Genomic DNA, 26,522 nt, shown 5'->3' on the forward strand with positions numbered 1-26,522 from the left:
GCTTCCATCAGCTGGCTTCATAATACCGTGTCCGGGCGCGCGGGGGAGCGTCGCTTTACCGGCGCCACATTACAGCGGTCACCGCGCGCGCTGGTGGAGCAGTGCGCGTTGATCTGTTAATGAGCACCAGGGATTATTCTTCCTGTTAAAAATAGCCATCTGGAGAGGAGGGAGGAGGCAAATAAAGAGGCGGATATTTTGAGCGCCAAACGATGAATCGCCTGCCTTCTGCTGGGTGATTTCTGCAGCGAGCCGTGTCGTTAAATGTCTTTATTTATGTAAAAGGAAAAACACAGAAATGCAGGCGCCAGGTGACAATTTCAAATATCAAAAAGCTGCTGCTCTTTTCCTTTTGTGCATCAGATAATAAAAAACAATGAACACATGCGGCAGACCTACTATAATTATATAATATATAATAACACGAGTATCATGTTCTTTTAAAAAATCAAATCAAACGTGAGAATTCAATGAGATGTTCCGTTCTGCTCTCTTAGCACCTTCACCGTAACGCCACGAATACACGAGTCTTAAAACGCACTTCACTGGACCCCCGAGGAAGTTGACAAAAAGACTGCAGCGACCTGTCAGTCAGCGTGTAGCCCCGCCCTAAAGCGTCCCCTGCTTCGTGGTCTGTTTGACTCTGAACAAACCGTAATCTACTAAAAACATCATGCTGCACCGAAGAAGACTTTAAACCAGAGATTGAGACGATAAAGTCATGTTTACAATGTTGAGGGAATAAATGAAGAGAGAAGTGGAGTCATTTTCTCATAGACTTCTATGGGAGCAGAGGAGTCGCCCCCTGCTGGTCACTAGAGAGAACGCAGCTTTAACACACAAAGCTCTGGCTTCACTCTACATTTAATATTTGACCGTTAAAGTCACAACGCTGCTGTATGATAGAAATGAACAAAATGATCCTTTTGGGGTGCAGAAGTGACTCCAGTAACTCACCCGTTTCACCGCTGCATTGCTTTTATTATTCGCAGTTGCCGATGGGAGGCGCTAAGGCGCGAGTCATCTCGCTTCCTCCTCCTTTCTGTTGAGAGTTGCACGTGCACAAAACTAACTGAACGTGACCCTTTCAGTTATCCTGGAGGGAAACTAATTAATTGTCTGACCCACTTGGTCTAAAGAAGATCACGTTGAACCCTGGAGGAGCCGGAGAACTCACCCCCACAAGAACCAAAAGAGCAGATTGCTCGGTTAAAATAGAGCCACGTGACGGACGTGCCCAAACAGGAATTTAATATTGCACATAGACACTCTTCCCCCCCCCCCCCCCTAATCTTGTTAACATCTTATATTATAGTTGTAATTAAAGTCGTATCCTCGGTACATTTACATGAGGGGGGGGGGGGATGTGATCACTGGAAGCTTCCCAGATTAAAAACAACAGTCAACACTGAAGAGAGTGAACTTAAAAGTCATCCCGCAGGTATTGTGGTGAAGGAATGAAGAGTCCCTCCCCCAGTCCCACGGCGGCTGACCATAGTTCTGTTTGGGTGGCAGCGAGCAGGGAGGCGGGTCGACTAGAGAGGGGGGGGGGGGGGGCAGCAGAGTGCGCGGTCACAGCTCGTAGTCGAACTTGTACTCGTTGGCCAGGTAGACCCGGCGGAAGATGAGCGCGGCCAGGAAGAGCGTGAGCACCACGATGAGGACCACGGAGCCGGCGCGGCTCCCCTCCTGCAGGGGCGGGCGGGGGGCGGCGGGGAAGACCGGCCTGCTCGGGGCCCGCTGGCTGTGCTGCTGGGCGCGGCGCTGCCGCGGGCTGAGGGGGCGACCGGCGCCGGCCGGGGGGGTCGCGGCGGGGGGGCGGGGCTCCTCCGCCACCGTCGGGGCTGGAGGCGCCTCCGCCTGTGGGGGAGGAGACAGGGAACGGTTACTGGAGTGGCCGAAGACGGAGAGCTGCGGGGGGAGCGGGCCGTTACCACGGTGACGTGAAGAAGCTTTAGCGCTGCAACAAAAAACGTGTGTACAAAAACCACCAAATAATCCACCAAAGTCACTTAGTTTTTAGCTCGAGATGTCAAAATTATTGTGTAGGTCGGAGCCGAAATCCCCCCGGGGGGGGGACGTATCCTTCGCTCTGATTCGATTCAGCCAGAGGCTGGTCTGGACCTTTCTCATAACCTCTTGAAATGTTTTCGCCGTGGAGGTGGAATGTGCAGCCGAAGGAAAGAAACAGCGGAACACCCACCGGCTGCGGCTCATCGGACCCCTCTCCTCCTGCAGGTGAGGGGGCGTCTCCCTCGGTGGGCGCGGAGGTCTCGCTCTCCGCTCCGCCGCTCTCGCTCGCCTGTCTGGAGGAGCTGGAGTCCGCCTGCGTGAACACACACACACATCGATGACATCGTCCCCGTGTGATGGACGACAGACCTTTTCCCTGCTCGGGGCGTTTCAAGGGATCCGTGGTGTTCCGCTGTGGCGTACCTTGAAATTGATCTGCTGGGCGAGCTCCGTGGCCGCGGGGTCCTCTGCGCTGGGGTTGCTGTTGGGGGTCAGCGCCATGAGGGCGGAGTGCATGGAGCAGCCGCACGCCTCACAGCTGAAGTCCTGGGACCTGCGGGCGGCACGCGGAGAGGTCACGGCACAGGAAATAAACAGTTCCATAGAGCGGGAGATCCCGGCTGATTTGTCTGTTAAAGTGGTTCATCCATAACACCGACCACTCAACCATCAGAGTCCGAGTCTGTTAGCTCTGACATCAGATCACTGATGGATTCGTTGGCAGCGGGGAGGCCGACTGGGAACAGGGAGGTTATAAGATCTAAATTTTTAAAAAGGTCACTGGAGTTGAATCGTCGTTTTCACAAATAATTTGTGAGACGTGTTGCGTGCCTTTTATCCTTTAACAGGGTTACTGTGGATCTCTGAAGTCTCTTTAAATCAAATTTTATGAAATATTTCCCCATGTTTAGTTGTTAATTAGTGCGTCTTCTAGACACTCGGCGTCACTCGACAGAATCACAGGTTGCCGCCCGGCCGCCATCAACGCAAACAGAGAGAGAGAAACCACACAAAGGACTCTGAATTATTCGGGCCCTTGAAAGTTACATTTTACAAAAGTTGGTCGCCTGCGTGTCCTCGCTCGCTGATCCGTGTGCCAGAGGGAAAAAAATGACTGTCATTTGACGCTCGGCCAAGCGGTAACTTGGCACCTCGGTTATGAAGCTGCAAAGATTAGATTGAGCTGCCCATGTTTCTACCTGGCAGAAACCCCAGCGTCAAACCTGTGTGTAGACAACGGTGAGTTTGTGCGTCGCTTGGTTGGCCGTCTCCCACGTTTTGTTTTGTAACCTGCCACACCTGTGGCGCATTCACATGCAAGATACCTGCTAAAAGGGTTCAGATAACCAACAACATCTCCAAGAGAGGCAGCAGCTCCACATTAGGATGCAACACATTAAACCGCCTCTTGCGTCGGCCGATGGGCTGATGTTAAATGTGAAGAGGAGGGGGAAGCGCGCTCATGGGGATAAATTATAGTATTAAATGATCCAAATCAGTGTCTTCGTCGGACAGAAAGTTGGATTCTGTTCACGTGCAGCGAAGAGGAGAAGATGGGCGTTCGCCTGCAGTCACCACGTCACCGGAAAAAAGTGACTAAACTGGAGAGCGGCATCGATCCGAGCGACTGGTTCTTTTTGCTGTTACTATTCAGTGAGATGGATCGGAGGATTCGGAGCAGGCGGAAGCGTCTGTTTGGACTAAAGCTGCATTCTCTCTAACGTCCACCAGGGGGCGACTTTGTCGGTTCAATAGAAGTGATGAGAAAATGCGTGTGTGCGCGAGCAAACTATTTAATAAATATTAAATAGTGTAGAAACTTTTACCAATAACAAATTAATTGAACTCAAACTACTCTAACTGGGAGAAAGTCAAACACAAAAACCCAGAAAATAACTTGAGTCCCTCCTGCGTCCCGACCATCAAGTCAGTCCACTGTGTCCTCAGCACTTTCAACAGCTAATATCACGGCGCACATGCAGCGACAGCTCGTCTCCTGACAATGAAATGTCCCCACGGTGACGCCACTAACTGAACATTTCATATCCATTCATGAACCCCCCCCCTCTTTTCACCGCTGACATCACAGGCCGAGCGACACCTCCGGCGGCTTCCTCATCACGGGACTTTGAAGAATCTCAGTCTCGCTGTGCAGAAGCCTCCTTTTCCAGCAGAGGAGCACAGAAACAACTAATGAGAATGTCCCTGCCCCCCCCCCCCAACAAGAAAACCAACAGAAGAGTCCTGTCCCAGCCCGAGTGAAAAGAAAGAACGGTTTCTTCCTCCAGGGAAGATGAGCATCTTCGTATTTATAGCAAAGCGCGTCCATCTCATCTCCACGTGCTAATGAAACATCCGGGGGGGGTTACTCCCCCCTCACGTAACTCCGTGTATTTGGGCGATAATGAATTTGTCAAAGCATAAACCCAGGACTTGTTGGGACTTATCGGAGGGGACATTTGGAAGGGGGGGGTGGTGGCTCAGGTGGCGATTACATTACATGCTTGGGTGGAGTTCGGCGTGTTGATGCTGCCTGAACACCATCATCCGTGTAATTTCGCCATTGACAGCGAGCAAGATGACATCACCTCATTCACGTTGTACACACACATCTTACTTTTTGGCCAGGGCCCTCCTCTCCTCCGGAGTGTAGTCCAGGGATCCTATGGCGCCCTCCCCTTTGGTCGGCATGAATCCGATGATCGCTATGAGGGCGGTTCGGACTGGAAGGAGCAGCAACAAAGAGGAGGTGAGGGTTAAATGACGCGCCGCCGCAAGGCCGGGATTTCCCCGGACGTCCGCCGCGCGTCTGTGGCCACGCCTCCGTCCAGCCGGCACAACGAGGCCGAGGTCACAGGTGTGTGTGTGTGTGTGTCTACGTTATGACTGCGCTTCGGTCCCCAATACCACGAATAAAAAGCACCCGGAAGCACATTATACCCGACTGACTTTGAAGGATCATCTAGTATTTCTGCCCCGTTTTGCACGTTCTGTTGAAATGCAGCATTTATTTTCTGTGGTGATAACAACATCCCCCCCCCCCCCCCCCCCCCCAAATCACAGTGGGATGATTGACAGGTGTTATCAGCGCTCTACACACCTTGTCGAGTTATGAAGTCGCAGCGTGGTCTGAGATGAAAACCCCCGCCACATAAATTAGACTCCGCTCGGTCTTATTTGAAGGAAGTAAATAAAATGAATCAAAGTAAAAGCAGAAAGTTGAGTGCAGCCTTCAAGTGATACAGGAAGAAGCAGCAGCACATTTGGCTTTGATAGCGTTCAGTCTGCTATGATAAACGTTTTAAGTCTTTCTAGGTTTGGAAAAATACAAATTAATCTGTAAAGTGTGTGTGTGTGTGTGTGAGCAGCTCATATAATAACACATTTATAATACACAAGAGTACATTTTGAATGCAAACAGTTTTAACCACAAACAGATAAACAGACCAGAGGGATTTTCTATTGGATTTTGGATTATAAGAGAAAATAAACTCTTGGCAAATAAACGTTTATCAGATTTATACATTTGGTTCTGCAAAATAATCTTCATGAATGAAGTTCAGTGGTGACATTTAGCCTCTTGATGGCAGCCAAGCAGACGTCTGAAAGCTGAGAAATGCACCGGAGATCTTACTTCATGCCTCTCTGACCAACGGGAAGCCCGATTAATGCTTTTGTGAATACCGCCTTTCATATTTGAACTAAGGTCATTGGATTTACGATAACAAGGCGCAGCAGTAATTAATCAACCCTCTCCAGGAGACAATGAGAGAAACCAATGTACCACGAGGGCAGAAAACCTGTTTCCTGCTCTGCAGATGACAGAACGCGACAGGGAGGCCGCTGTGGACTAATTAGAGGAGAACTCACTGCTCCAGGACGGCTGCCAGGTCTCCGGATGGTGGCCAGAGATGCTCAGACAAATCTTCTTGCCAACCTCGAATCTTCCATTCGGCTGGGAGGGGAAAAGAAGCAATAAGAAGGTGGAGGTGAGCGCCTTTGTGTGTGTGTGTGTGTGTGTGTGTGTGTGTGTGTGGAGGAGACCAGTGAATAAAACAAGGTCGCTGGAAGAAAGAGAGAAAGCGTTTCACGCCGAGCCGACGAGACGCGGAGGTTTGACACAAAGCGCAGCGGGAATACAAAATGAAACAATGAACGCACGCTGAAAGAACAATGAGGAGGTGTCCTTCAAAACAGCTCAGATCTGCAGCAGACGTCTGAACAGCAGATGTGTGTGTGTGTGTGTGTGTGTGTGTGGGGGGGGCTCCTCACCGTGAGCAGGATGATGCTGGGGGGCTTCATGGGGTACTCCGGGGGAAGCACGATCCGCCCGTGATAAACGCCGCCGTCAAAGTCGGAGTCCGGGGGCCCGCGGACGGAGAAGTGCCACTCGAAGAGGTTATCCTGAGGGGGGGGGGGGGGGGGGGGCAGAGAAAGAGAAGTTAACTTTGCTGTTGACAAACCGCACGTGTGTGTGTGTGCGTGTGTGTTCCCATGTGACATTACAAAAACTACACAATATCATCCAATGGAAACCAAACTTTCCCCCAAAACCTTAAAAAAGGCGTCTTCTTGTACTTTACATCTTCAGCTTCAGACCGTTGGTTTTACTCGTATCAGAGAAAAGCTTCATGCACGGAGACGCCGTCCCGACAGACTTAAAGCTCGGGAGTTACAGCCTGTAGAGGGACGGGGTGCGGTGGGTGGGGGGGGGGGGGGTTACCTCCAGCGGCTGGGCGTGGTAGTGCTCCGTGGGGTCCCTCAGCTCCGCCGCCTCCTTCATCAGCCTCTTCACCGCTGGTTATTCAGAGGGAGCAAAGGAAACGAGAGATGAAGCTCACGTGTTCAGTGCTGATTCAGTAAAAAAAAAAAAAAAAAAAAAGGCTCCTTCGTGCAATTTCGCCGCAGCAGTTTTGTCTCCACTCACACACTCACACAGCTGGAATGAGTCACTCAGGACGCAGGTGCTGAGCTCTATTGACGGCAGCTTGACTGTAAACAAACTATTATTCATGACTTGTCGTGCGGATCAGAATAAAGAGTGTTGGTAGTCGTCCTAATGAGCCCCAGAGGAGGATTATCTGCACATTTCAAAAGGAAAACGGTTTTTACTGGGAGTTTGTGTGCCGAGGAGAAACATCTGGCGGCATTAACCCCGGGTGTCATGACGCCGCCCGCCCACGACACACCCGGGCCTGCTAAATTAATCTGAGCAACCTCATCACCGCATGGGGTGAGAGGGTCCAGCCGACGATGGTGGGGGCGGAGGAGTGAAGATGTAACGCTGACTAACAGAGGCCTCGCAGCGCGGCCACAGGAGAATCCGGGGGGGGGGGGGGGGGCCTCAAGGTAAAAAAAAACAAGACGGGGCCGAAAATGTGTAAAGAAAGAAAAGAACCGAGAAGCATTCGCAGGCAAAATTGGTTTGGAATCCAATCGTGTGCGCTGGGGGTGTTGAGCTGTGAATGCAGACTGTGAAATGAGAACACGGAAGAGGAGCACGGGGGGGGGGGGGGGACAAACAGCTATGAAGACGGAGCTTAGAGGGGACCCGACACCTCGTCTTCCTCTCCAGAGTTCTGCCCCGAGGGACCGAGGCTCTTCTGAGAAGATGAGACCCAGTAATCCCACAGTGGACTCACACGGGGGAGGGGGCCGAAAATTGAACATTGTGTTTCGAGCAGATATATATATATATATATATTTTTTTCTTTCTATTATTTAAATTGCCCACATTTGAGATGCAACCCATAATTCAACAGAGGAGCCGAGCTGCATTTCCACCACAGTGAAATAACTGCGTTTTGTTGTGGAGACTCCGTTTTTCAATTTGCATTTCTCCTTCAAGTGGAGACAAAGTCGCAAATTGTGCATATTTATTTTGGTCGGATGCGCACAAAAAACAGCGTACACAATATGAACAGTTATCACTGCAACATCTAAATTATCATCATATAGTTGGGATATATATATATATATATAAATTATATTAGAGGTTTCAACCCTTTTGTTGAACCCGAGTGTGAAGCAGCCTGCAAACCTCCGGTTCCGCAGTGAAACCAAAGTTTAAGGTCTCTAGTTTCTTCTGATCACATCGGGCCGATCCACATCCAAGCAGAGCCTGAAATATTCCACACTGAACGTCAACATTATTTTCAAAGCTTCAACAATAAAAGCTTCGCTTTTGGATGATGTAGCTCAGACTCGCTCTGGAAAAGCCAGCGATAAAAAGAGGACAAACACGTTCTGACCTTGAGGTGAACCCCCTCCACCCTCCCTCGACTGCATCATCGGGGGCGGGGGGGCCGCGGAGGTCGTGACTCTCAGAGGCGTGGATGTGATGTGCTCACATGTTCAACTTCACCACTTTGTGTCATTTACACACAGTGACACTGGACGACCTGAGGACAACCAGGGGGGTGTATTAAATAGAAACAACAAGAGGCACTATTTCCATTCAGAAAATGGATGCTGTAATGAATAAGACTTGAAACTAGAGATTGAGACCATTAAACTGAGGGAACGAGTCCAAATATGGAGTTAGATGATCAGGAGCTGGACACACATTTTAAAACTATTCCTACTTTGGTTTAATGTGTTTGCATTGACTGTGTGGTCAAACAGAGACCAGTAACCATGACAACGGCACTTTGTTGGCGTTTTTGATCCACAAAAACCCCTCAGAAGAAACACATCAAACATTTAAAAAAAAACAAAAAAAAAACACTAGTTCGTTTTTCACAAAACCAACGCGGCCGAGCGTAAACACCGCTGACACACAGCCTGATGTCCCGCTACTCGCAGAATTAATGTTTAACCTGCGGTGCAGAACATTATGTCCCCCCTCACCCCCCCTCTGGCACTGAGAGAAATCACCAGAACGAGAGCGACGGCGGCTCGGGGTGAGCGAGAGAAACTCACAGACAGAATGTGCATTCAGCGGGAGGCTTAAGTAAAACATATTCCCTCTGCTCTCGTTTATTTGTGAAGATTATGTTGCTGAAAATGTCTTGTAATCCTTTGTTTGCCACAGAACATATTTTCTGCTTTAATCCAAAATCACATTGGCTATTTTTGTAGAGGGAACCGGTGCGATGTTCACTTCCAGGGGTCGAGCTATAGGTCATCACGGCTGTGAAAGGTGCGTTCAGGTGCAGGTGGGACATCTGCTGATGCCGCCTGCTTTTCAACTACAGGAGTTGTGTCAAAGCGACTCGGGGCGGTTCAGTGTGTTAAATAACTACTAACGAACCGGCCTGTAATTACCCACAGCTGTCGCACACGGCTTCCCGCTCAAACCTCGCCCCCCCCCCCCCCCCCCCGCGGGTCCATAAAGTCGTGTTGAAAATGAATTTGACAGTCCGAACCCGAAGGTCGCGCCGCTGATGAATCGCCCGGTCCGGCCGCGGCCGGCAGCTCGCGACTCGGCACGGGCCGGAGGCGACAACGCGCACGGTGTGGGGCCTAAGTTGTCCTGACAGCGTGGGGGGGGGGGGAGGGGGAGGCGGCATCCTCAGAAACTACCCAGAAGACCTTGGCCTGGGTCCCGCAGGACGTTGCGGCCGTGTGGGGGGGGGCAGACAGTGCAGAGAATACAGACCGCGGGCGCTTCTGCGCGGCCTCTTCTTCCTAAATTACCCGTCGCCTCGTACTGTTGTTTGTCTAATCTGTTCCATGAAACCTGCAGGCGGGATTAGAAAGCAGGTTTTCTTTTAACAATAGCCGGAGCTAAAGTGTTCGTCACGGCCAGGAGCAGTGAAACATCACGTGTGACGAAAGGGAAAAATGTAAATAACTAAACTGAAAAATCCACAACAGCCCATTTAAAATATCATCATAAATATAAATGTCCTTTCTAGAGAGGAAATAAACATCCCCTTTTTTCTATTTGCCTTCCCTTTTAAAATGTTTGTGTTTTAGAATCCGGCGTTGTAGAAAACGGTTCAGAAGGAAAAGGTTTGGCCGGCGGAGGAAGTTTAAGCCGAAATCGGCAGCGAGGTTCAAAGACTCTTTCCATCTTCAAGGCGAGATGTTTCCACTCGGCGGATCCACCGGTGCCCCGTGGGGGGGCGAGCTGGGCTATCGGGGCCGGACAGGCCCTTCAGAGGAGAGAGGAAGAGTCTCATCACGCTCACGCCCCCCTCGGGTCAACGTGCCCTGCTGTCCGGGCCGAACCTCAGAGAGGGGGGGGGGGGGGGGGGGGGGGGGCGTGTGATCCCTGCATGGGTCCGTCTACACAGACATCCACAGCAAGTTATTGACTCATCCTAAAAGGACGATTACGGCAAATTACAATGAATGCAGTTTTGTAGCAAATCCGCCGTGGTGAGACTGCTGAACGTGGACCAGCTTCTTCTGGTTCGCTCTCTCGTGGAATCTTCAAAATGGGCAAAAAGTGGTCTAATCGACTGACAGGAAGCGGCCCTATGATCTCAATACCAAATTCGAGCCTTCTCCCGTCCACCACCCGGACCTCCGCACCACCACCACCTTCTGCTCGGCTACATGAACGTACGCAGCACGTTTGTCCAGGATGAACCTACTGTACTTGAGGGATGCTGAGCTGTAAGAGGAATTGGGAGGGGGGGGGGCAAACCCAGGGCTCGGCACAGCATCCTCTTAACGCCACGGACCCTGAATGCACCGTGACGGGCGCTCCAGTGCTCCATATCCCATGCCCTTTTTTGGCTTTTGCTTCCGGTAACAGTAAGCAGAGATGACAAGGAAAAGCCCCCCCCTCCTCATTCCCCCCCCGCCCTACACACAAGTGCCTTTGGCCTCCGCTGGGTTTGCAGAGGTCAGGTCACTGGCTCAAGGCGATAAGCTCCGTACGCCAAATCCTCTTATGTAACACGTAGTTTGAGTGTTTGGGTACGATGACTCATAATTGGTCCAGAGGGGAAAGCGGAGACACGCTTACGTAACAAAAGGGATAAAAAAGAAGGAGAGGAATCCTCCAAAGTCTGAGCCTTCTTTATTTCTATGTAGCCGCAGCTTCCACCGCATTCACCTAAACATGTAAATCCAGAAGAACAGAAGAGCGCTGGTCTGACCGACGGACCCCGAATTTAGAAAGAAAAGACCTGGTCTGGTATTCAAAGATAAAGGGAGGGAGGATATGAATGTTTCACACAGCACACGTGCACTGCAAAGATAGAATGTACAGCACTGTGGATGTGATCATTCTGCACATTCTGCCAGACTAACAGCTGGGAAGTACCAGATACACTTCATTGAATCCTTTCACTCGGATCTTGTTGGAACCAAATGGACCAAATAAATCAATTTATAAAAAAAGAAATCTGCAAATTCATCAAAGTTTAACGAACTGTATTATTTTGTAAACCGAAACACCTGTGAGATTAACTCTGTGAATTCTGAAACACTTAATATCCAAACTGAAACTGTTCCAGGCCGCTGGCTCTAAACAAATTGTTCATGCATCTGTGAGCTCGGAGCACCTGCATGTGTTTGCATACGGGGATCCGCGTGTGCGTCCTTGGAGTGCAAGCTGTACACCTGCAGAGCAAATATCGAGGAAGTACTTGTGATACGTGGCATGAACCTCAATGCTCATGTTACCGTGAAGATATGCAATATTACAATAGGTTTTTACTCAGATGACACACACACACAATGAAGTCCTTTATGCATATTAATACCATTACTTTTTAACCATGTATTAAGAAGATTTTGAATCAAATTGGTACAAATAATTCACTGATAAAAACACTGTTTACATGTCTAGTAATTATATTAAAAAAGTTTTTTTTCAGATGCTTTAGGAACAGGAGGTCCTAAAAGTCTTGATTTTAGTCAATATTTTACAGCCAATTCAAATTGTTTGCAGGATATTCAACCTTGTATAACATTTTTACTGTGCTGCATACATTGTCACGATGACACCAGCGTGTCCCAGACCTAAATTAACCCAACTGGATGGACTATGCAGCAGAAAACCCAACCATTACATTCAGGGCCAGTTGATGAATTGGCTAATTACGGTCTTACGGCAGCCACATTCAGAGAACTCGATTCCCTCATTGTGAGAATTTCCTTTCAAATATTTGTGATTACCAACACGGCCTTTGACTGTAAAGCCTGAGGACATCCAGTGATCGGAAACCGGAGGAGGGAGTCAACGTGCCATCAGTTTGTTCTCCACTGCAGTGATGTTTGTTTAAATTATCAAAGAAGAAGCAGTGCATTGAAAACAGTGTTGTTATTGTGTTGCATCCAATTAGGATCTTGTTGTTGGGGAAAATAAACAAGATGTCGCCCAATAAACAATCCACAGCCATGCAGATCACCACTATTACAAATAGGTCCTCTTCTACTACATCTAAAACAAGTCAATGATTGACCAGGACACGCGAAGACACAACGTGTACACAGCTGAGCTCCACGTACTCATTCAGCACAGGAAGAGAACGGGCACCAAGACATAAAGAGTCTGTATATTTAAGATCGGCTTATGTGAGTTCAATAATTTACATTTAACTCATGACAATCTGTAATTGCAACTTTATAGTAGTGGGAAAATGTAAACAGAGGACTGGTGCGTTTCGCTGAACTAAACATTATAAGGAGAGCTTACCTGGACTCTTGAGGTTATATTTATTCTCCATAGCAGCAGATGTTAGCACTCCGTTGTTCACGATGAAGTGCTGTTGGGTTTCTGTTGCTAACTCGCTAGCTAGCTCCCAAGATACCTAACGCTACTTTACGCTCGCTGTGGTTAGCAAAGCCGGCTAGCTTCCTTCGGTCCTGAAATACGAGCAGGACAGCGGACACCGGAGGTCGAAGACTCTCCCCGGTGTTCCGGTATTCCGCTAAAGTACAATATGTTGGTATCCGGTCGTATTGGAGAGTGTTTTCTCAAGTTATCGGCTGTTTCGGGTTTGGAAACTGTTTGATGAACGTTGTCCTCGTGACGTCATTTTCAGGAACGTAAACAGGAAGTGACTGCCTATTGGCTCGCTTCTCTTCTTCTTCTGCCTCTTCGTCTGGGGAGATCGACGACAGCGCATGCGTGCTATTTAGGACCTTTAAGCGCGATTAGAAAGGGCTATTCATCAAAAACATCAACAAAAATCACCATAACTATTAGAATATTATGAATAATTCAATATTTAACTGTACAAATGTAATCATGGCTGAATTTATAAACGTCTACCAGTGAATATTATGCGCTTTATACATTTACATTTATTACAAAGTAAAGAAGTTCTGCTAATGTATTTCTAGTTTTGTAATGTCAGAAAAACAACATTAAAGTCTCTTTTCTTCACATCTGACTGCTCTGTAAACTCTCAAAGTCACATGACAGACCTCCCAGCATGCATTGTATTTGCTAGATGGTCCTTTTCTATGATGTTATAACAACGTATGCCTATGGTGACATTTCTTATCCTGAAAGAGGCTTATGGATTCTGTTCACATTCAGAATTAAACATTCTGCATACATTTCTAATGTGGAACAACATTTCTGTCCATTTAAACTACATATTCCTCTGTTCTGATGGAAGCTGTTGCATTTCCGGGTGAAGTCAGGTGCAGAGGAGAACAGATGAGGTACTCCGTGTCACATCTTTTGTTTAATGTTCATCTGAGTCCAACGCGTCCCAGTCGCTCTGCTCTCTGTGAGTCTGACAGAGGCTTGAAATCTCCCGTTGCCCCTGGAGACGCCGTTGGCAACTGTCTGCCCGTATCGTTTCTCTCTAATGATTTCCCTCATCTTCATGTTTAGACTTGATCGCGGCAGGAGAAACCAGGGGACGGTTTCATCACTTTCTTTTTTGGCCCTTAACAATGTGAAAGTAACTCAAAGGTTGAGATCACAAGTGAGCGTTATGAAGCAATGCACAGAAACCTGGGACTCACAGAGCAGGTTTACAGAGCTTACGGAGGTTAATGGGGGGGCGTGATGTATTTTTAACCCCCTCATTGAAAATAAATATCTTGTATCTTTAAAAGAAAAAAATCCCGTTTTGCAACTTCAAATGTAATTTTGGATGCAGCTCAATGCTTTTCTATATGGAGAGATGAATAGAAGGAGATACTGAGAGGGACTGTCTCACACTTGATTCGATGTCAGGTGCTCCGAGCTCATCTGGGGTGACTTTGTAGTTTAGTTGAAAGCTTCGGTATCAGACACAGAGGGGCCGGATATTTGACGAGCTGGGAGTTGAAATAATCATCTCCCGTCAACGTTGCAGCACGAACCTTCGCCCGAGTTCCCCGGTAGAAGATAACAGCAGTCGTCGATGATTAGCGAGCAGCATTCCAGGCCTCGTCTTCACCCTTCATCCGTCTAAAAGTCTGGGCTTTTCTTCGCCCTCCTCACCCCACAGCCCCCCCCCCCCCCCCCCCCCCCCTCACTGTAACCAAGAGCAGAGCACTTCTGCACGACGCTAACGACGTCGAATCTCAAGATCACATCTCAAAGCGACAAAGGGGACGCCAGGCGTCCCGTCACAGCGCATCAAGCGCATGTGTGCCACCGCACCCCCCCTCCCCCTCCCCCCCACCCCCACCCCCACCCCCACCCCCACACCACACCCGGTCAGTCGCTGCGGTCACGTATGGACTGCCGGAGGCGTTTCAAAACACAATTCTTCAAGGCCGAAGCCCGCAGAAGGACGCAGCTTACAGACCAGTGACCTTTGGCCTTCGGCCGTGCTTCCGCTGCATGGTGTACGTACAGCCGCCGGTGCCTCTACTTGCAGCCACAATACATATTTTATTACAAAGCATCTGTAATTCCTTTGCATTAAACATGAGGCCGTTGTTTTAAATGTAAATGAGTGTCGAGTCAGAGACAAGGTGCATATTCGACACATGCTGGTTATCAAACGAGGTAGAAACTAAGCTGAGTTCTGCAGAGGTGAGGTGTCTTATTATTAAACTCTTTAGAAGGAAAATAAACCCAACTTCTTTGACAGCTAAGTGTGCGAGAATGCCTGCAGCACATTCACAGGACAACGACAACGTAAACAGCTAAACCGTATTATTACCCCTGAACAGTAAAAGTGCGCATTAGTGGACCAAGCAGCTGATACTTCAGCTGTGAAGTGCAGACGCCTTCAAAGGCCGTCGGACATCTCACCGTAGAAGCTGCAGAGAATTTAGTCAAATTAGTTTGCAGGGCAGCGATGGAGAGCATCTTCGTGTACACAGAGTTTCTCATTCGTATTTAAATAACTATTTCAAATGTATCTGGCGTCCATGTTTGTTTGATTCACATCATCCGTGAAGATCAGATTTGTTTGTGTACGCCGGCTCACACACACACACACACACACACACACACATACACCATCGTTCTCCAGCATCAAGTGAGAACAACATCCGTCACGTTGGCTGCACGACGCTCCGCTCCGATCTGCAGCTCCTCTCCCGGCCCACGCGTCGTTAACAGCGAAGCCGTTTGATTGGGACGCGTCCGGGGCCATATGATCACCCGACAGTTGGCGTTTGTATAGATGAACCTCTAATGAGGGGAGTAAAAAAAGCTTTATGTAACGTCCCGAGGTTGGCTCTCCGTCAAGTGCAGCAATCTTCCACTCGCCAAATCCAGATTAATTCTGTTTGTGTTCATGTGTGTGTGTGTGTGTGTGTGTGTGTGTGTGTGTGTGTGTGTGTGTGTGTGTGTGTGTGTATGTGTGTGTGTGTGTGCGTGTGTTTAAATCTGTTGGTTGCTGAAAGAAACCGGCACAAAGTTTATGATTGTGATCATTTACGACGCAACGGCTTTGAACAGAAGCTGACAAACGCAGCACGTCTTGTATTTTAAGATGGTTGTCTTTAGGAAAAGGTAGTGGGGACGTCATCATATTACTTTTTGACAGGCGTCAACCTGCGGTTCTCCCAAGTAGAGCTGATGCTTCTTAAAGCTGCGTTCTCTGTAGTGACCAGCAGGGGGCGACTCCTCTGGTCCCATACAAGTCTATGAGGAAATTACTCTCTTGATTTATTCCCTCAGTAAACAGAGTTCATTGTCTCAATCTTCTTCTCAAATCTTCTTCAACATGGCATGATGTTCATTTAGTAAAGTATGTTCCATCCACTTATCAAAGAAGTTCTGTTTTTCAAGATGGCCGACGTTTCGGCTCACTTTGAGGGTTTAACCTCGGTCTCCCTGTCGAGTCGTCGAGTGGTGTCAATGCTCTCTCACAGAGATTTGCAGCCCATTGTGTGAGTCTGCATTTCAGCAGAATTTGCCTGAGGGAATTACCCACAATTCATAGCATTGTGCCGTTAAACAAGGGATTAACAAGGGAAGCCCGCAGGCCGTTAAAAAAAAAGGAAACAAAGGATGTAAAATCGGTGTTCAGCCTGGAATATAAAAAGAAACACAGAAACATTGACATTAAAGCAACAGTTAACACTTTTCCTTTTACCTGTAGCGATTACGAATCTAGATTGATTTGGTTTGAATGTAGTTTCTGAGGTATCGATTGTAGAGGTATCGATCTTTCCAATGAAATAGGTAATTATAAGTAATAAGTATTTACTACATGTAAGAGGATAGATCTGGACTTTTGATTATAAAATGACTGCACACCTTTAATTTTAATCAACATTTTTTTAACTAAACAAAATGGGATAAGTAGATTATTTGACATTTACCCTCTCATCTTGTGGGGCAAGAAACCAGGCGGATGTTAAAATCAGGGATTAAAGATGGGATATAACATGATATCCGTTTAGTCCTTGAGGGTTTTAATGGGATCACTGGGATTGTTCCCACGACTCCAACAAGTTTTAAGGTTTAGTGTTTGCTGCCCTCTGCTGGTTAAATTGACAAACAGCATGAAGAGATTATCACATTTAAATATATATTTAACCGACTTTACTTCACGGATTGGATAAGATGTATAATATTTCATTGATATAAATATAATTTACTAAAAAAAAATATGTAGGAGTTTTCTGTGGATTCACATGTATGTTTTACTACTTTGTCGCTTCTGTAGATTTCAGAAAACTTTCAAAACAAAAAACAATTTTCTTAATGTCAGTAATCCGCTGATGAAGTTTCATATTGTTAGTTATTTATTCTTTTCTATTGACCTTCAGTGTCTTTGACCGTTTTTTCTCTGATCCAGAAGTCTCTCTCTGTCTTTGACTCAACACACTTTTGCACAGTCGCCCCGTAGTGGACATTACAGAGAATGCCGCTTTGTCACAAACACGTGTGTTTTTCCTGTGTCTTCTCCATCAAAATACATATTTTACAGTAAACAGTGGTGTGCCCATATGTCACTTTCTGTTACTCTTAAAATACCTGTCATGTGTAAAATAGTGGCTAAATAAACAAATAACTGGTTTCTGTTGATGGCTGTCTAAGAGTTAATTAATGAACAAACATTCAATAATTAATGATCAATGTGGTCGGTTCACCCCGCCTCTAACAGGAGATGTTAGAGATGAAGATGATACAAGGAAACATGATGAAGCTCAGGTGGAAATGCAGGAAAGATTCTGATTCCAAAGGATCCAGGAATCACAAACCACGTTTCAGGGACGTTCCTCCTCGTCTACCTCTGATGATTCACCTTTTTGTGTTTAATTATACGGGATCGCATCCTGGCATCGCTGTGTCTCAGGTGGAAGCACCCGGCGGGAACAAAACAACTAACAAGAAGAAGAAACCCCCGGAAAACGCGCGGTGCGTTCCTGCGCGGACACGGGGAGTAAATCCGCGGAGGATTTGCAGGTTTAGGCAATATAGCCCCAACCCCCCCCCCCCCCCCCCCCCCCCTCACTGTCTCCCTCCCCCCCGTCGATCTGTGGGATTAAACGGCGTGACGTCCATGTATACATTCTCACTATGTGTACGGCGGGAGGCGAGTGCGCAGTGCGCGTCATGTGCGGCAATAGTTGCGGCAGCGAGCTGCGGTTGTGAGCGCTTTTGGAGAGGGCCGGCGCGCTGGGCACGATGCACACGGACGTGGTGCTGCTCTTCATGCTGGTGTGGATGACCGGCGCGTCCGGGCAGACGCGCCCGAAGGGGCAAACGCTGCAGCGGTGCCGGAACGTCAGGTCAGTTCACTGTGCGCGCGGCGAGGGTTAGGGTTAGTTCTCCGGTGCGTAATTACGCGCAAAGCCGAGAAAAAAAAACATGCGGTTGAGTGATTAGATGCTGTGTAAAATCCTACACTTCACACTTTAATTCAAACAGTCGAAATATCAAGCAATGGGATTTTACCCACTGATTATTATTTTGGGGGGATAATGAAGTGGCAGATCAACGGCTCCCAAAATAAATACTAAAAAACTATTCCAATTACGCTATATTGAATCTAACCGTTCATTCTTTACCCTGAAAATAGCAGTTGGTAAAAACAACTCAAGTTCCACTCACAGGCTCACACATGATCCTCATCGAATTTAAATTTGAGATGAGCCGCTTTGGTTTTACGTGATCATTTATCTCCGATCGGCCTTATTATTACATGGTTATTGTTTTTCAATCACACAACAGCTCTACGCAATCTGAGGTCTGTTGCTGTTTAAGCCTCCAACGCTGACTTCTTTCACAGCATCTCACATGTTTCATACATCTATATCTTATTTTGACAGCTAACTTGAGTGTCTGCACGTCGTGAGCCTCCTTGTTGACCTTGGAAAGAGTCATTTAACGGCTCTAACGTGCAGAAGGGATGTTAGGGGGGCGACAAAAGATCTGTTATGTTTCTAAGCTGTGACTGTTAGTGGATTGTTTTCCATTAAAAAAAGCTCTTTTGTTTGTGTCATTGTGGTGAAAGCAGCACATGGCGGTGAAGCATTTGGGCAGTAATAGAATTTCCCCTCCTTTGTCACCCCGGCTTCTGTCACGATGATGTAATGTTATTAATTATTCTGAATTAGGGACAGCATCAGTCTCATGTTCTCAAAGAGCCACTATGGATTTAGTACAGCTGGCCATGTTCTCAACAACTGAATTTAGAAACTAAATCGCTGAAAAAATAAGCAGAAAAATGAACAGTTCATTTTGAGTAAATGTGAAATCACAAACCCAATCGCTCGGTAATCAAAGCTCTCCAACAAAAGGTGACGTGTGCCTGGTTAGAGAAATCACTCACTCTGATTACGTAACCTGTAATCTGAGCGTGTTAATGTGCTTTCTGAATTATTGCTATTGTTGTGGCTTTGTGGAAGGTCAGCAGGAGCGGAAGGAAGGTCAGCAATCAAATGTCACTTTCAGCAAAACACAAACGTGTAGCGCGTAATGCTGCGTTTCTGCTGCGCATCCGTCAGAGGATACAGTTACGGATTTGAGAAGCTTATGACTGGAAATTGACTTTACTTTGCCAGAGGGAGAAAAAAAATCCTCTGGTGGGTTTAAAGGTCAAATGTGAGAGGCAGAGCACATTGTAGAGCTGTAGCACAAATAGAAAATCAGTCTCTTATCTGCAAAAACAACATAGAATTCCATCTTTGTGGGCCGTCATGTGAGTTCCACCCATTGACTTTCATTCAAGTAAACACCTCGGTGGGTTGGTTGAGTTATATGCTCAAAAATCACAGCATGGAAATAAATCTTTGCACCTTCACCTGTCAGGTATTTTGGAATAAGTCTCGTATCGTTTGAGAAGCGACCGGATTCTGTGTGATTATCATCAGCGTACATTCAGACAGAAGCTCCAAAACATGCTGGAGGCAGATCGTTGGTAATATGACGGATGAGCGGAAGTGGAGAAGACCCAGGATAGAGCCCTGCGGTGCTACGCGGCGCCCTCGACCCTCACAAACTGATGAGGGTCCGACATCCATCACGAAGAAGATCGTTGCGCTTAACTGGTTTCTGAGTGCAGCTTTGGCGTGAGCGGACTGTTCATTTCAATACGTGATGTAAAGCAATCTGAAGTTAATCTCCTCGGTATCCTCGAAGCAGACGGCGCCCCGGCGGCCCCGTGACCTCTCGCTCCCTCTTCAATCAGACACTTAATCAGTCCCACCGGGACGGCGACAACCAGCGGGCCTGCTCACACACCGAGGTCCCTGCTGGACTCTGAATGGGTCCATCACTTCAGCCGTTAATCTAAAGGAGAAGAACCTCACAGCCACGTCTCAAACTTCCTCAACCCTCATCCGAGCTTCACTCACCCAATATTTATTCCCTGTTTCAGATTGAAAAGAGAAATGCCTCTGACGGGAGGAGCCCGTCGCTTTAGGAATAGCAGGTATGACGCACGTCTGTTTTGTTTTTTTATTTGGTCCAATTAGAACGCTAACAGGGGCTGGAAGGGAGGATATGATAGCGGAGATTAAAGCATCCTGGATTTAGAGGCACATGGTCAACATTTTAATCACACCATTGTTTGCAGTATCTTGGAGGGTGGGCCGCCTCCGTCTATTTTACTAAGCCCAATATAATCCATTCTTATCCCTCAGAATCGGGAAAAGTCATGAGATTATTCTGCGTGTGCTGCACCGACTCACAAACAACAAGCTACGACGCACAAACTCACAGGCTGGTTTTCACCGCAGAGAAGCGCTTATTACCAGTGAGACCTTGATTCTCGGTAGAGGCGGTGATTAGAGACCAGGCCCAAGTATCCGTTTTCACATGCACACGCTCAGCGTCTGCAAGCTAAACTTTCACTGCACCTCGGTGACTTTAAGTGAGTCCATAAACCGCATGAAGTCACCGATGGTTTGTGTACTCACCTCATCTAAGGGACACAAACGTCCTGTTTAGTGGTTAAGAGATTAAAACTGAATTGTTTTCCAAAACAGTTCCACCAGCTCCATTTTCAAGAGGAGTCCCGATATCACTAAAGTCTGGGGTCCGAAGTCAGAGCAGCTGCTGAAGATAGACAACCACGACTTCACCATGCGACCAGGATTCGGAGGTAAGGACCGCCGGCTTTCCTCTTCGTGCCTCCTGACTTCTCACAGGCGTTTGAAGCAGAAGCATGAAAAGGAGTCACAACCTCCAGATAAACAAATCTCCGCAGTGAGAACATGGAGCATCGTGGGCAATAAGTGTCCGGAACCAGAGTGGAGGGTTGCTGTGGACTTGATTAAGAGGTTGGAGGAGGTGAAGGTGGCACTGACCTGGGATTAAGATCCCATATTTTCATTACATAAATTCTGTGAAAGGAAGATTTGATGGAAAATAGACAGACTTATAGAAAAAAAGCAGCGGTTTCAGTTTGACGAAAATGAGCAAATAACGATTGAGTTTTATTTTGGAAAGGCAACATTTTTTTATGTGATTGTAAAGAAGCAGAAAAGCAGCTGGTTCTTCCTTTCTGAAGCTCGGTGTCTCTCTGCAGGGCCCGCGGTCCCCGTCGGAGTGGACGTGCAGGTGGAGAGTCTGGACGCCATCTCGGAGGTGGACATGGTAGGAAGTCCGCAGCACGCGGAGGTGGTGTGAGATGCCGACGTGACGCCTGTGTCTCCTCGTCCCAGGACTTCACCATGACGCTGTATCTGAGGCACTACTGGAAGGACGAACGCCTGGCCTTCAAGAGCAACACCAACCTCAGCATGACCTTCGACGGGCGCCTGGTGAAGAAGATCTGGGTGCCCGACATGTTCTTCGTCCACTCCAAGAAGTCCTTCACCCACGACACCACCACTGAAAACGTCATGCTGCGGGTTTACCCGGACGGAAAAGTCCTCTACAGCCTCCGGTAAACACACACACACACACACACACACACACACACATAACCGTGATGTAAGTGGTGAGAGAGCGACGTCAGCTTCATGCTGCTCAGCAACAGATTAAGTGTAGCTCAGGATTTAGATTTATATGTATCTAAGGATTAAACATAATTTACTGCATCATTAGTATGATCTCTTACTCTCTACTGTGTAATCCTCGACTGAGAGTTACTCAGGAATAAATGAACATTTCCATGTCAACCTCTGTTAAAAAAACAACAAAAGACAATCACATGCTTTCCAAATTAAAGCCCTGGACACGGAAATTAAAGTGAGAGGAGAATCCGGTATAAATCTCAGTAACTCTTCACACTTTCATGGCTCACTGGGACACTTTTTATTACACCTTTGTTAATATTGTAATATTAGGCCACATAGTGCCTTCGATGTAGGATATACCATTATAGTCTTTCCCTATAGTTTACCAATATTCAGATATTTGGCCCAAATGTCTAGTGTGAAAATACGTCTGACTTAAAAAATCTGTATGTTTTCAACTAGCGTTGGATTATAAAAATAACATTATGTGGCCGTTGTAATGTTGTCATTGTTGTAATTGTTGTAGTTGTAGTTACTACGAATAGCTACACGCGACGCATTTGAGATGTGTGTTTTTCTGCAGCTGCAGATCCTGAAGCAGGATGCGGTACCTCGCAGTACACGACGTGCGTTTAAGGGGATAACTTCCCGCCAATTACGGCCGCCAAGACCGACATCGTCATTCTGGCGAGCGCCGGTATGTTCGGGGCCAAGATGGCCGATTTCGTAATCCGCGCATTCGACAGAGTCGGGGCAGAGATTTGCCGCTGGCCATCTGCCTCCGGTTGTCGGCGACCCAACAGCCCCGGAAACAGGAAGCAAAAGTCCTACAATGATGACATCAAACATCTGCAAATGGCAGCTCGCTACCGACGGCGTGCGCGTCGCAGCGCTGTCGGGTAACCGGGGGGGGGAGAGTAGCCGGATGGTGGGCGGTGGATGTATACGGCGTGCTGATCACGGGGTCGGGGGGGGGGGTTAATCCGCGCTGGTTGGAGATTTCGCGGACCAAAGGCCGATTGGCGGGTGAGGATGCAGCGTCTTGTCCTATGAGCTGGATTAAGTGTTTTCATTTATCGTCTCTGCTGGGAGCCAAATCGCTGCTGAACCTGCAGAGCGCGAACTGTGGGAGCGTGACGCTGATGCAAAAACAGTGTAGAAGAACCGTTTCTGTCGCCGGAGCCTCGTGGCTTCGAGGAGAGAACGTAGTTCACAAAGCACCGCGCTAGAAAAAGGGGAAAATATTTGAGATGTTTCAGTCGCCACGGATTGAGTGAATGCTGATGGAAGCATTTATTCGTGCTTCGCCGCGGCGGTGTCCTCTCTTTGCAGGGTGACGGTCACATCCATGTGCAGCATGGACCTGAGCCGCTTTCCTCTCGACACGCAGACGTGCTCCTTGGAGATAGAGAGCTGTAAGTGACGTGATCAAAGTCCGTGTGGCCGTTTCCTCTCCTCCGACCCAGCCTAGCTGCAGAAGCAGTGAGCGACGTCCCCTCCTGTCGTGTTTGTGTAAATATCTCAAATCAAGGAACGTGTGACTGTTTGTGCCGAACACGCTCGGCCTGTTCTCTCTGTTCTCTCAGACGCGTACACGGACGACGACCTGATGCTGTACTGGAAGGAAGGGAACCGGTCGCTGAACACGGACGAGAAGATTTCCCTCTCCCAGTTCCTCATCCAGAAGTTCCACACCACCACCAGGCTGGCCTTCTACAGCAGCACGGGTCAGACGGGACGCGCAGGGGCCGCGTTTCCATTTCCCGGCCTTGCCTTGCCGGCCGGGCCCCTTGAGTCCCGCGTGACCTCTGACCTTTTCCTCCTCTCCAGGCTGGTACAACCGTCTGTACATCACCTTCACGCTGCGGCGCCACGTCTTCTTCTTCCTGCTGCAGACCTACTTCCCCGCCACCCTGATGGTCATGCTGTCCTGGGTGTCCTTCTGGATCGACCGCAGGGCCGTCCCCGCCAGGGTGCCGCTGGGTAAAGCTCCGCCCACGCGCAGACAAGGCGGAGCGGCCGCTGTCCTTAGAATAATCCCTAGAAATGTCTCCGTTGTGTTTATGGTGAACTGTGCAAAGGTTAATTGGAGCTGCTGATCTGGGCGGTTTACAGGTTGTCATTTCATGGTGATACAGCGTGCAGGCTGTCGATATGATTATTGTTATGCCTGTAAAGGGTCTGTTACAGTGATAAAACACAATAAAATATACATGCAACATTTTGATATGTGTACGCTAGCGATTAGGATTAGCGCTAGCGATTAGCATAAGCTGTTTCATAGGAAGGGGCTGTTGACGAAAGCCGCATCCACATAAATCTATATATAAAAATGAAATTGCCATTTCAACCAGTTCGCTCTGCATATGTTACACTTAAAAACGTCAACAGCACCACACAGCGCTCAGATAAGTTGCTTTTCAGCTCAACCTTCAGCTTGTGCTTCGTTGTGACTTCAATATCGGCCGTCCAACATCTTCAAGGACCTGAATCCAGTCTTGGCAACTGAAATGGCGTCGGTTTCCCCAGGTATCACCACGGTGCTCACCATGTCCACCATCATCACCGGAGTCAACGCCTCCATGCCCAGGGTGTCCTACATCAAGGCCGTGGACATTTACCTGTGGGTCAGCTTCGTCTTCGTCTTCCTGTCGGTGATCGAGTACGCTGCCGTCAACTACCTGTCCACTCTGCAAGAGCGCAAGGAGAGGCTCCTCCGAGAGAGGGCGAGTATCCGGAGCGTTTCCCTGTGTGTCTTTGATATTCACGGTCCCCAGAGGACGAATCCTACTATCTAATTTCTACTATGAGGTTAAAAAAAAACATTTGTCCAATGCTTTGGTTCATCACCAAATTCCCACAAGCGTGTGCTTTGTTTTAATTAGTGATCATATGCAGGCAATGGTGAAAGTGGTGAAAACATTAGCATGTTGATTAGCATCTAGCTTACGAGCAGGAGATTGTAGACAATTATAACCTGAATACCATTGTCGAGGCCTTTAATCCGAATGTCAAGAAGGCAGGTAAACTTAATTTGCCAAATTGAATATTACAAAAACTTTCTCAGGTGAAAAAATGCGATTTGAATTCTGTGATCTTTTTTCGTGCATCGTTGCGATGTCACATTCATAGCAGTCATTTATTGTCTTAGTCACCGTTAAAAGCTCCCATTGACCTCCGTAGCCGTTGTCTACCTGCAGCTGCCGTGCACCTGCGGCCTGGCCCATCCCGGCATGATGTCCGCCAGCTACAGTGAGGTGGAGGCCAACACGACGGGGAACTACGGCCTGCCCGAGTCCAACGGGGTGAAGCGGGAGAGGATGCTGGTGCAGCTGGCGATGGAGAGCGACCAGGTCACCGGCCACGTCGGCTCCAGCGCCTACAGCAACGTGTGGATCGACACGCACGTCATAGACAAGTACTCCCGGGTCCTCTTCCCCGGGTCTTACGTCCTCTTCAACATCATCTACTGGTCCATCTACTCGTGATGCGGCACGCTCTCGCGCGGTAAACTCGCGGAACCGTGGGCTTTTTTTCGGTCTTCAAATTCAAAGAAGAAGATGCTGTCGTCGCGGTGAAAAAACAGCGTGAGATATCGTCTGATGGCCTTTGCGTACTTTGTGTACGCAGGTTATTGACAAACTATCATCTTCTGTCATTGAGAGATAACGTTCCTGTCGTCAATTAATACCTAAAATGATGAAGGCAGCGCAAAAAAAGTGCTTCAGTTTTACCTCTTTTCTTCCTATTTAAATTTTTTCCTTTTCCTAAAAGAAGAAAAACACGGACGCGGAGCACGAGAGAGGAATTGGATTATTCTGACCACAGGCTGAGCCGGTGTAGCAGAGGACGTCTGCTGGTGCTATCGGTGGAGACGCTTGTTTGAGGGAGGACTTTGGTAACCGTGCCCAGTCATTGTTAAATGTGAACGTTAATATTAAGAAACAGAATCATGGGTAAGTGTGCGTGGAAACAGCAGCTGTTTGAATTGTAAATTATGTTTTTTTTTTTTAGCTAAATCTTCAGGGTTCCATTGTTATATGTCATTCTTTGTTATATGTCATTGTTTTATCACTTGACCTGCTCCTCCTATGCTTGAACGTACACTTTGTCGTAGTCACGGACAATCTCACTTTTTTCTACTTTTATCTCCATCTCTCATAAATGTTCTCCTCAACATGTTAAATCATGTAGTTTGCAAGTTGTACAGAATTCTGGATTAAAATACCTTTTTATTAAGACTAGTTGTTGTCAGGCTGTTGACTTGACTCAGATAGAGATCAGTCCGGTCAGGTTTTTTGGATCAGCGGGGGACATTTTTTTTACTCGTCCAGTTTTCAAATTGTGTCCTTCTGTTGCCTTTTTAGCTTACGTAAAGTCTGCTGTGACATCTGTCGTGGCTTATGCCAAATTTAAGACAAAGCCGAACGGGCAGCCATGGTGGACATAAACGGAGCGCTTAGTGAAATCGTTGCAAACTGCCAAAATGAAAACAACAATCTCTATCCGCTCCTAAAAAAACAAGAGGAAAGAAGCTCTCATCGGCTAGTTACAGTTCAGTGGCTTCATTTAGAGGTAAGACCTCATTCTGGTTTATTATCATTATCGTTCACTACGTTTGGGTTTGATTTTGGTCTCACGAAGCTGGGTCATTTTTAACCACGGTCCCCATGGTAACCTACGTATATCTACTGAGTTTTGTTAATATATTAACACAAAATATGAGATAACAATATTGATTTTTATGTGCAGCAGGCTGTGAGACAAGTGTGCATGAACAATACACA

The 26,522-nt window shown here is 47.7% G+C and overlaps 2 protein-coding genes across 5 annotated transcripts; one reads left to right on the forward strand and one right to left on the reverse strand.

Moving 5' to 3' along the window:
- Positions 1–255: 255 nt before the first annotated feature.
- Positions 256–12,983, reverse strand: ube2j1 (ubiquitin-conjugating enzyme E2, J1). 3 transcript variants are annotated; one of them, XM_078093537.1, is made up of 9 exons: positions 12,611–12,963; positions 8,265–8,414; positions 6,737–6,810; positions 6,286–6,417; positions 5,884–5,968; positions 4,631–4,736; positions 2,437–2,566; positions 2,204–2,326; positions 256–1,860 (listed from the first exon to the last, which is right to left on the reverse strand). In XM_078093537.1, the coding sequence occupies exons 2-9, from the start codon at positions 8,302–8,304 to the stop codon at positions 1,573–1,575; spliced, it is 978 nt and encodes a 325-aa protein (XP_077949663.1). In that variant the 5' UTR covers positions 8,305–8,414; positions 12,611–12,963; the 3' UTR covers positions 256–1,572. The 3 variants fall into 3 exon arrangements, with proteins under 3 accessions (XP_077949663.1, XP_077949665.1, XP_077949664.1); XM_078093539.1 differs by having other exon boundaries at positions 8,054–8,414; positions 12,611–12,682; XM_078093538.1 differs by lacking the exon at positions 8,265–8,414 and having other exon boundaries at positions 12,611–12,983.
- Positions 12,232–25,979, forward strand: LOC120808167 (gamma-aminobutyric acid receptor subunit rho-1). Of its 2 annotated transcripts, none has more exons than XM_040160836.2 (10): positions 12,232–12,489; positions 20,151–20,204; positions 20,761–20,876; positions 21,303–21,370; positions 21,439–21,662; positions 23,068–23,150; positions 23,322–23,462; positions 23,566–23,718; positions 24,265–24,461; positions 24,936–25,979. In XM_040160836.2, exons 2-10 carry the CDS (start codon positions 20,164–20,166, stop codon positions 25,221–25,223), a joined length of 1,311 nt encoding a protein of 436 aa, XP_040016770.1. In that variant the 5' UTR covers positions 12,232–12,489; positions 20,151–20,163; the 3' UTR covers positions 25,224–25,979. The 2 variants fall into 2 exon arrangements, with proteins under 2 accessions (XP_040016770.1, XP_040016769.1); XM_040160835.2 differs by lacking the exon at positions 12,232–12,489 and adding an exon at positions 17,833–18,060.
- Positions 25,980–26,522: the final 543 nt, after the last annotated feature.

Source organism: Gasterosteus aculeatus, chromosome 18, assembly GCF_964276395.1.
Source record: "Gasterosteus aculeatus chromosome 18, fGasAcu3.hap1.1, whole genome shotgun sequence".
NCBI lineage: Eukaryota > Metazoa > Chordata > Actinopteri > Perciformes > Gasterosteidae > Gasterosteus > Gasterosteus aculeatus.

Bases quoted from the DNA above. Each gene is read 5' to 3' on its own strand.
- ube2j1 (XM_078093537.1), bottom strand. From the start codon at position 8,304: ATGATGCAGTCGAGGGAGGGTGGAGGGGGTTCACCTCAAG. The intron at 4,737-5,883 runs GTGAGTTCTCCT...TGCTCCTTCCAG, and splicing joins CTGGCAGCCGTCCTGGAGCA to TCCGAACCGCCCTCATAGCG. The intron at 1,861-2,203 runs GTGGGTGTTCCG...CCTCCCCCACAG, and splicing joins GGTCCGATGAGCCGCAGCCG to GCGGAGGCGCCTCCAGCCCC.
- LOC120808167 (XM_040160835.2), top strand. From the start codon at position 17,957: ATGCACACGGACGTGGTGCTGCTCTTCATGCTGGTGTGGATGACCGGC. The intron at 18,061-20,150 runs GTCAGTTCACTG...TCCCTGTTTCAG, and splicing joins CAGCGGTGCCGGAACGTCAG to ATTGAAAAGAGAAATGCCTC. The intron at 24,462-24,935 runs GCGAGTATCCGG...GTCTACCTGCAG, and splicing joins AGAGGCTCCTCCGAGAGAGG to CTGCCGTGCACCTGCGGCCT.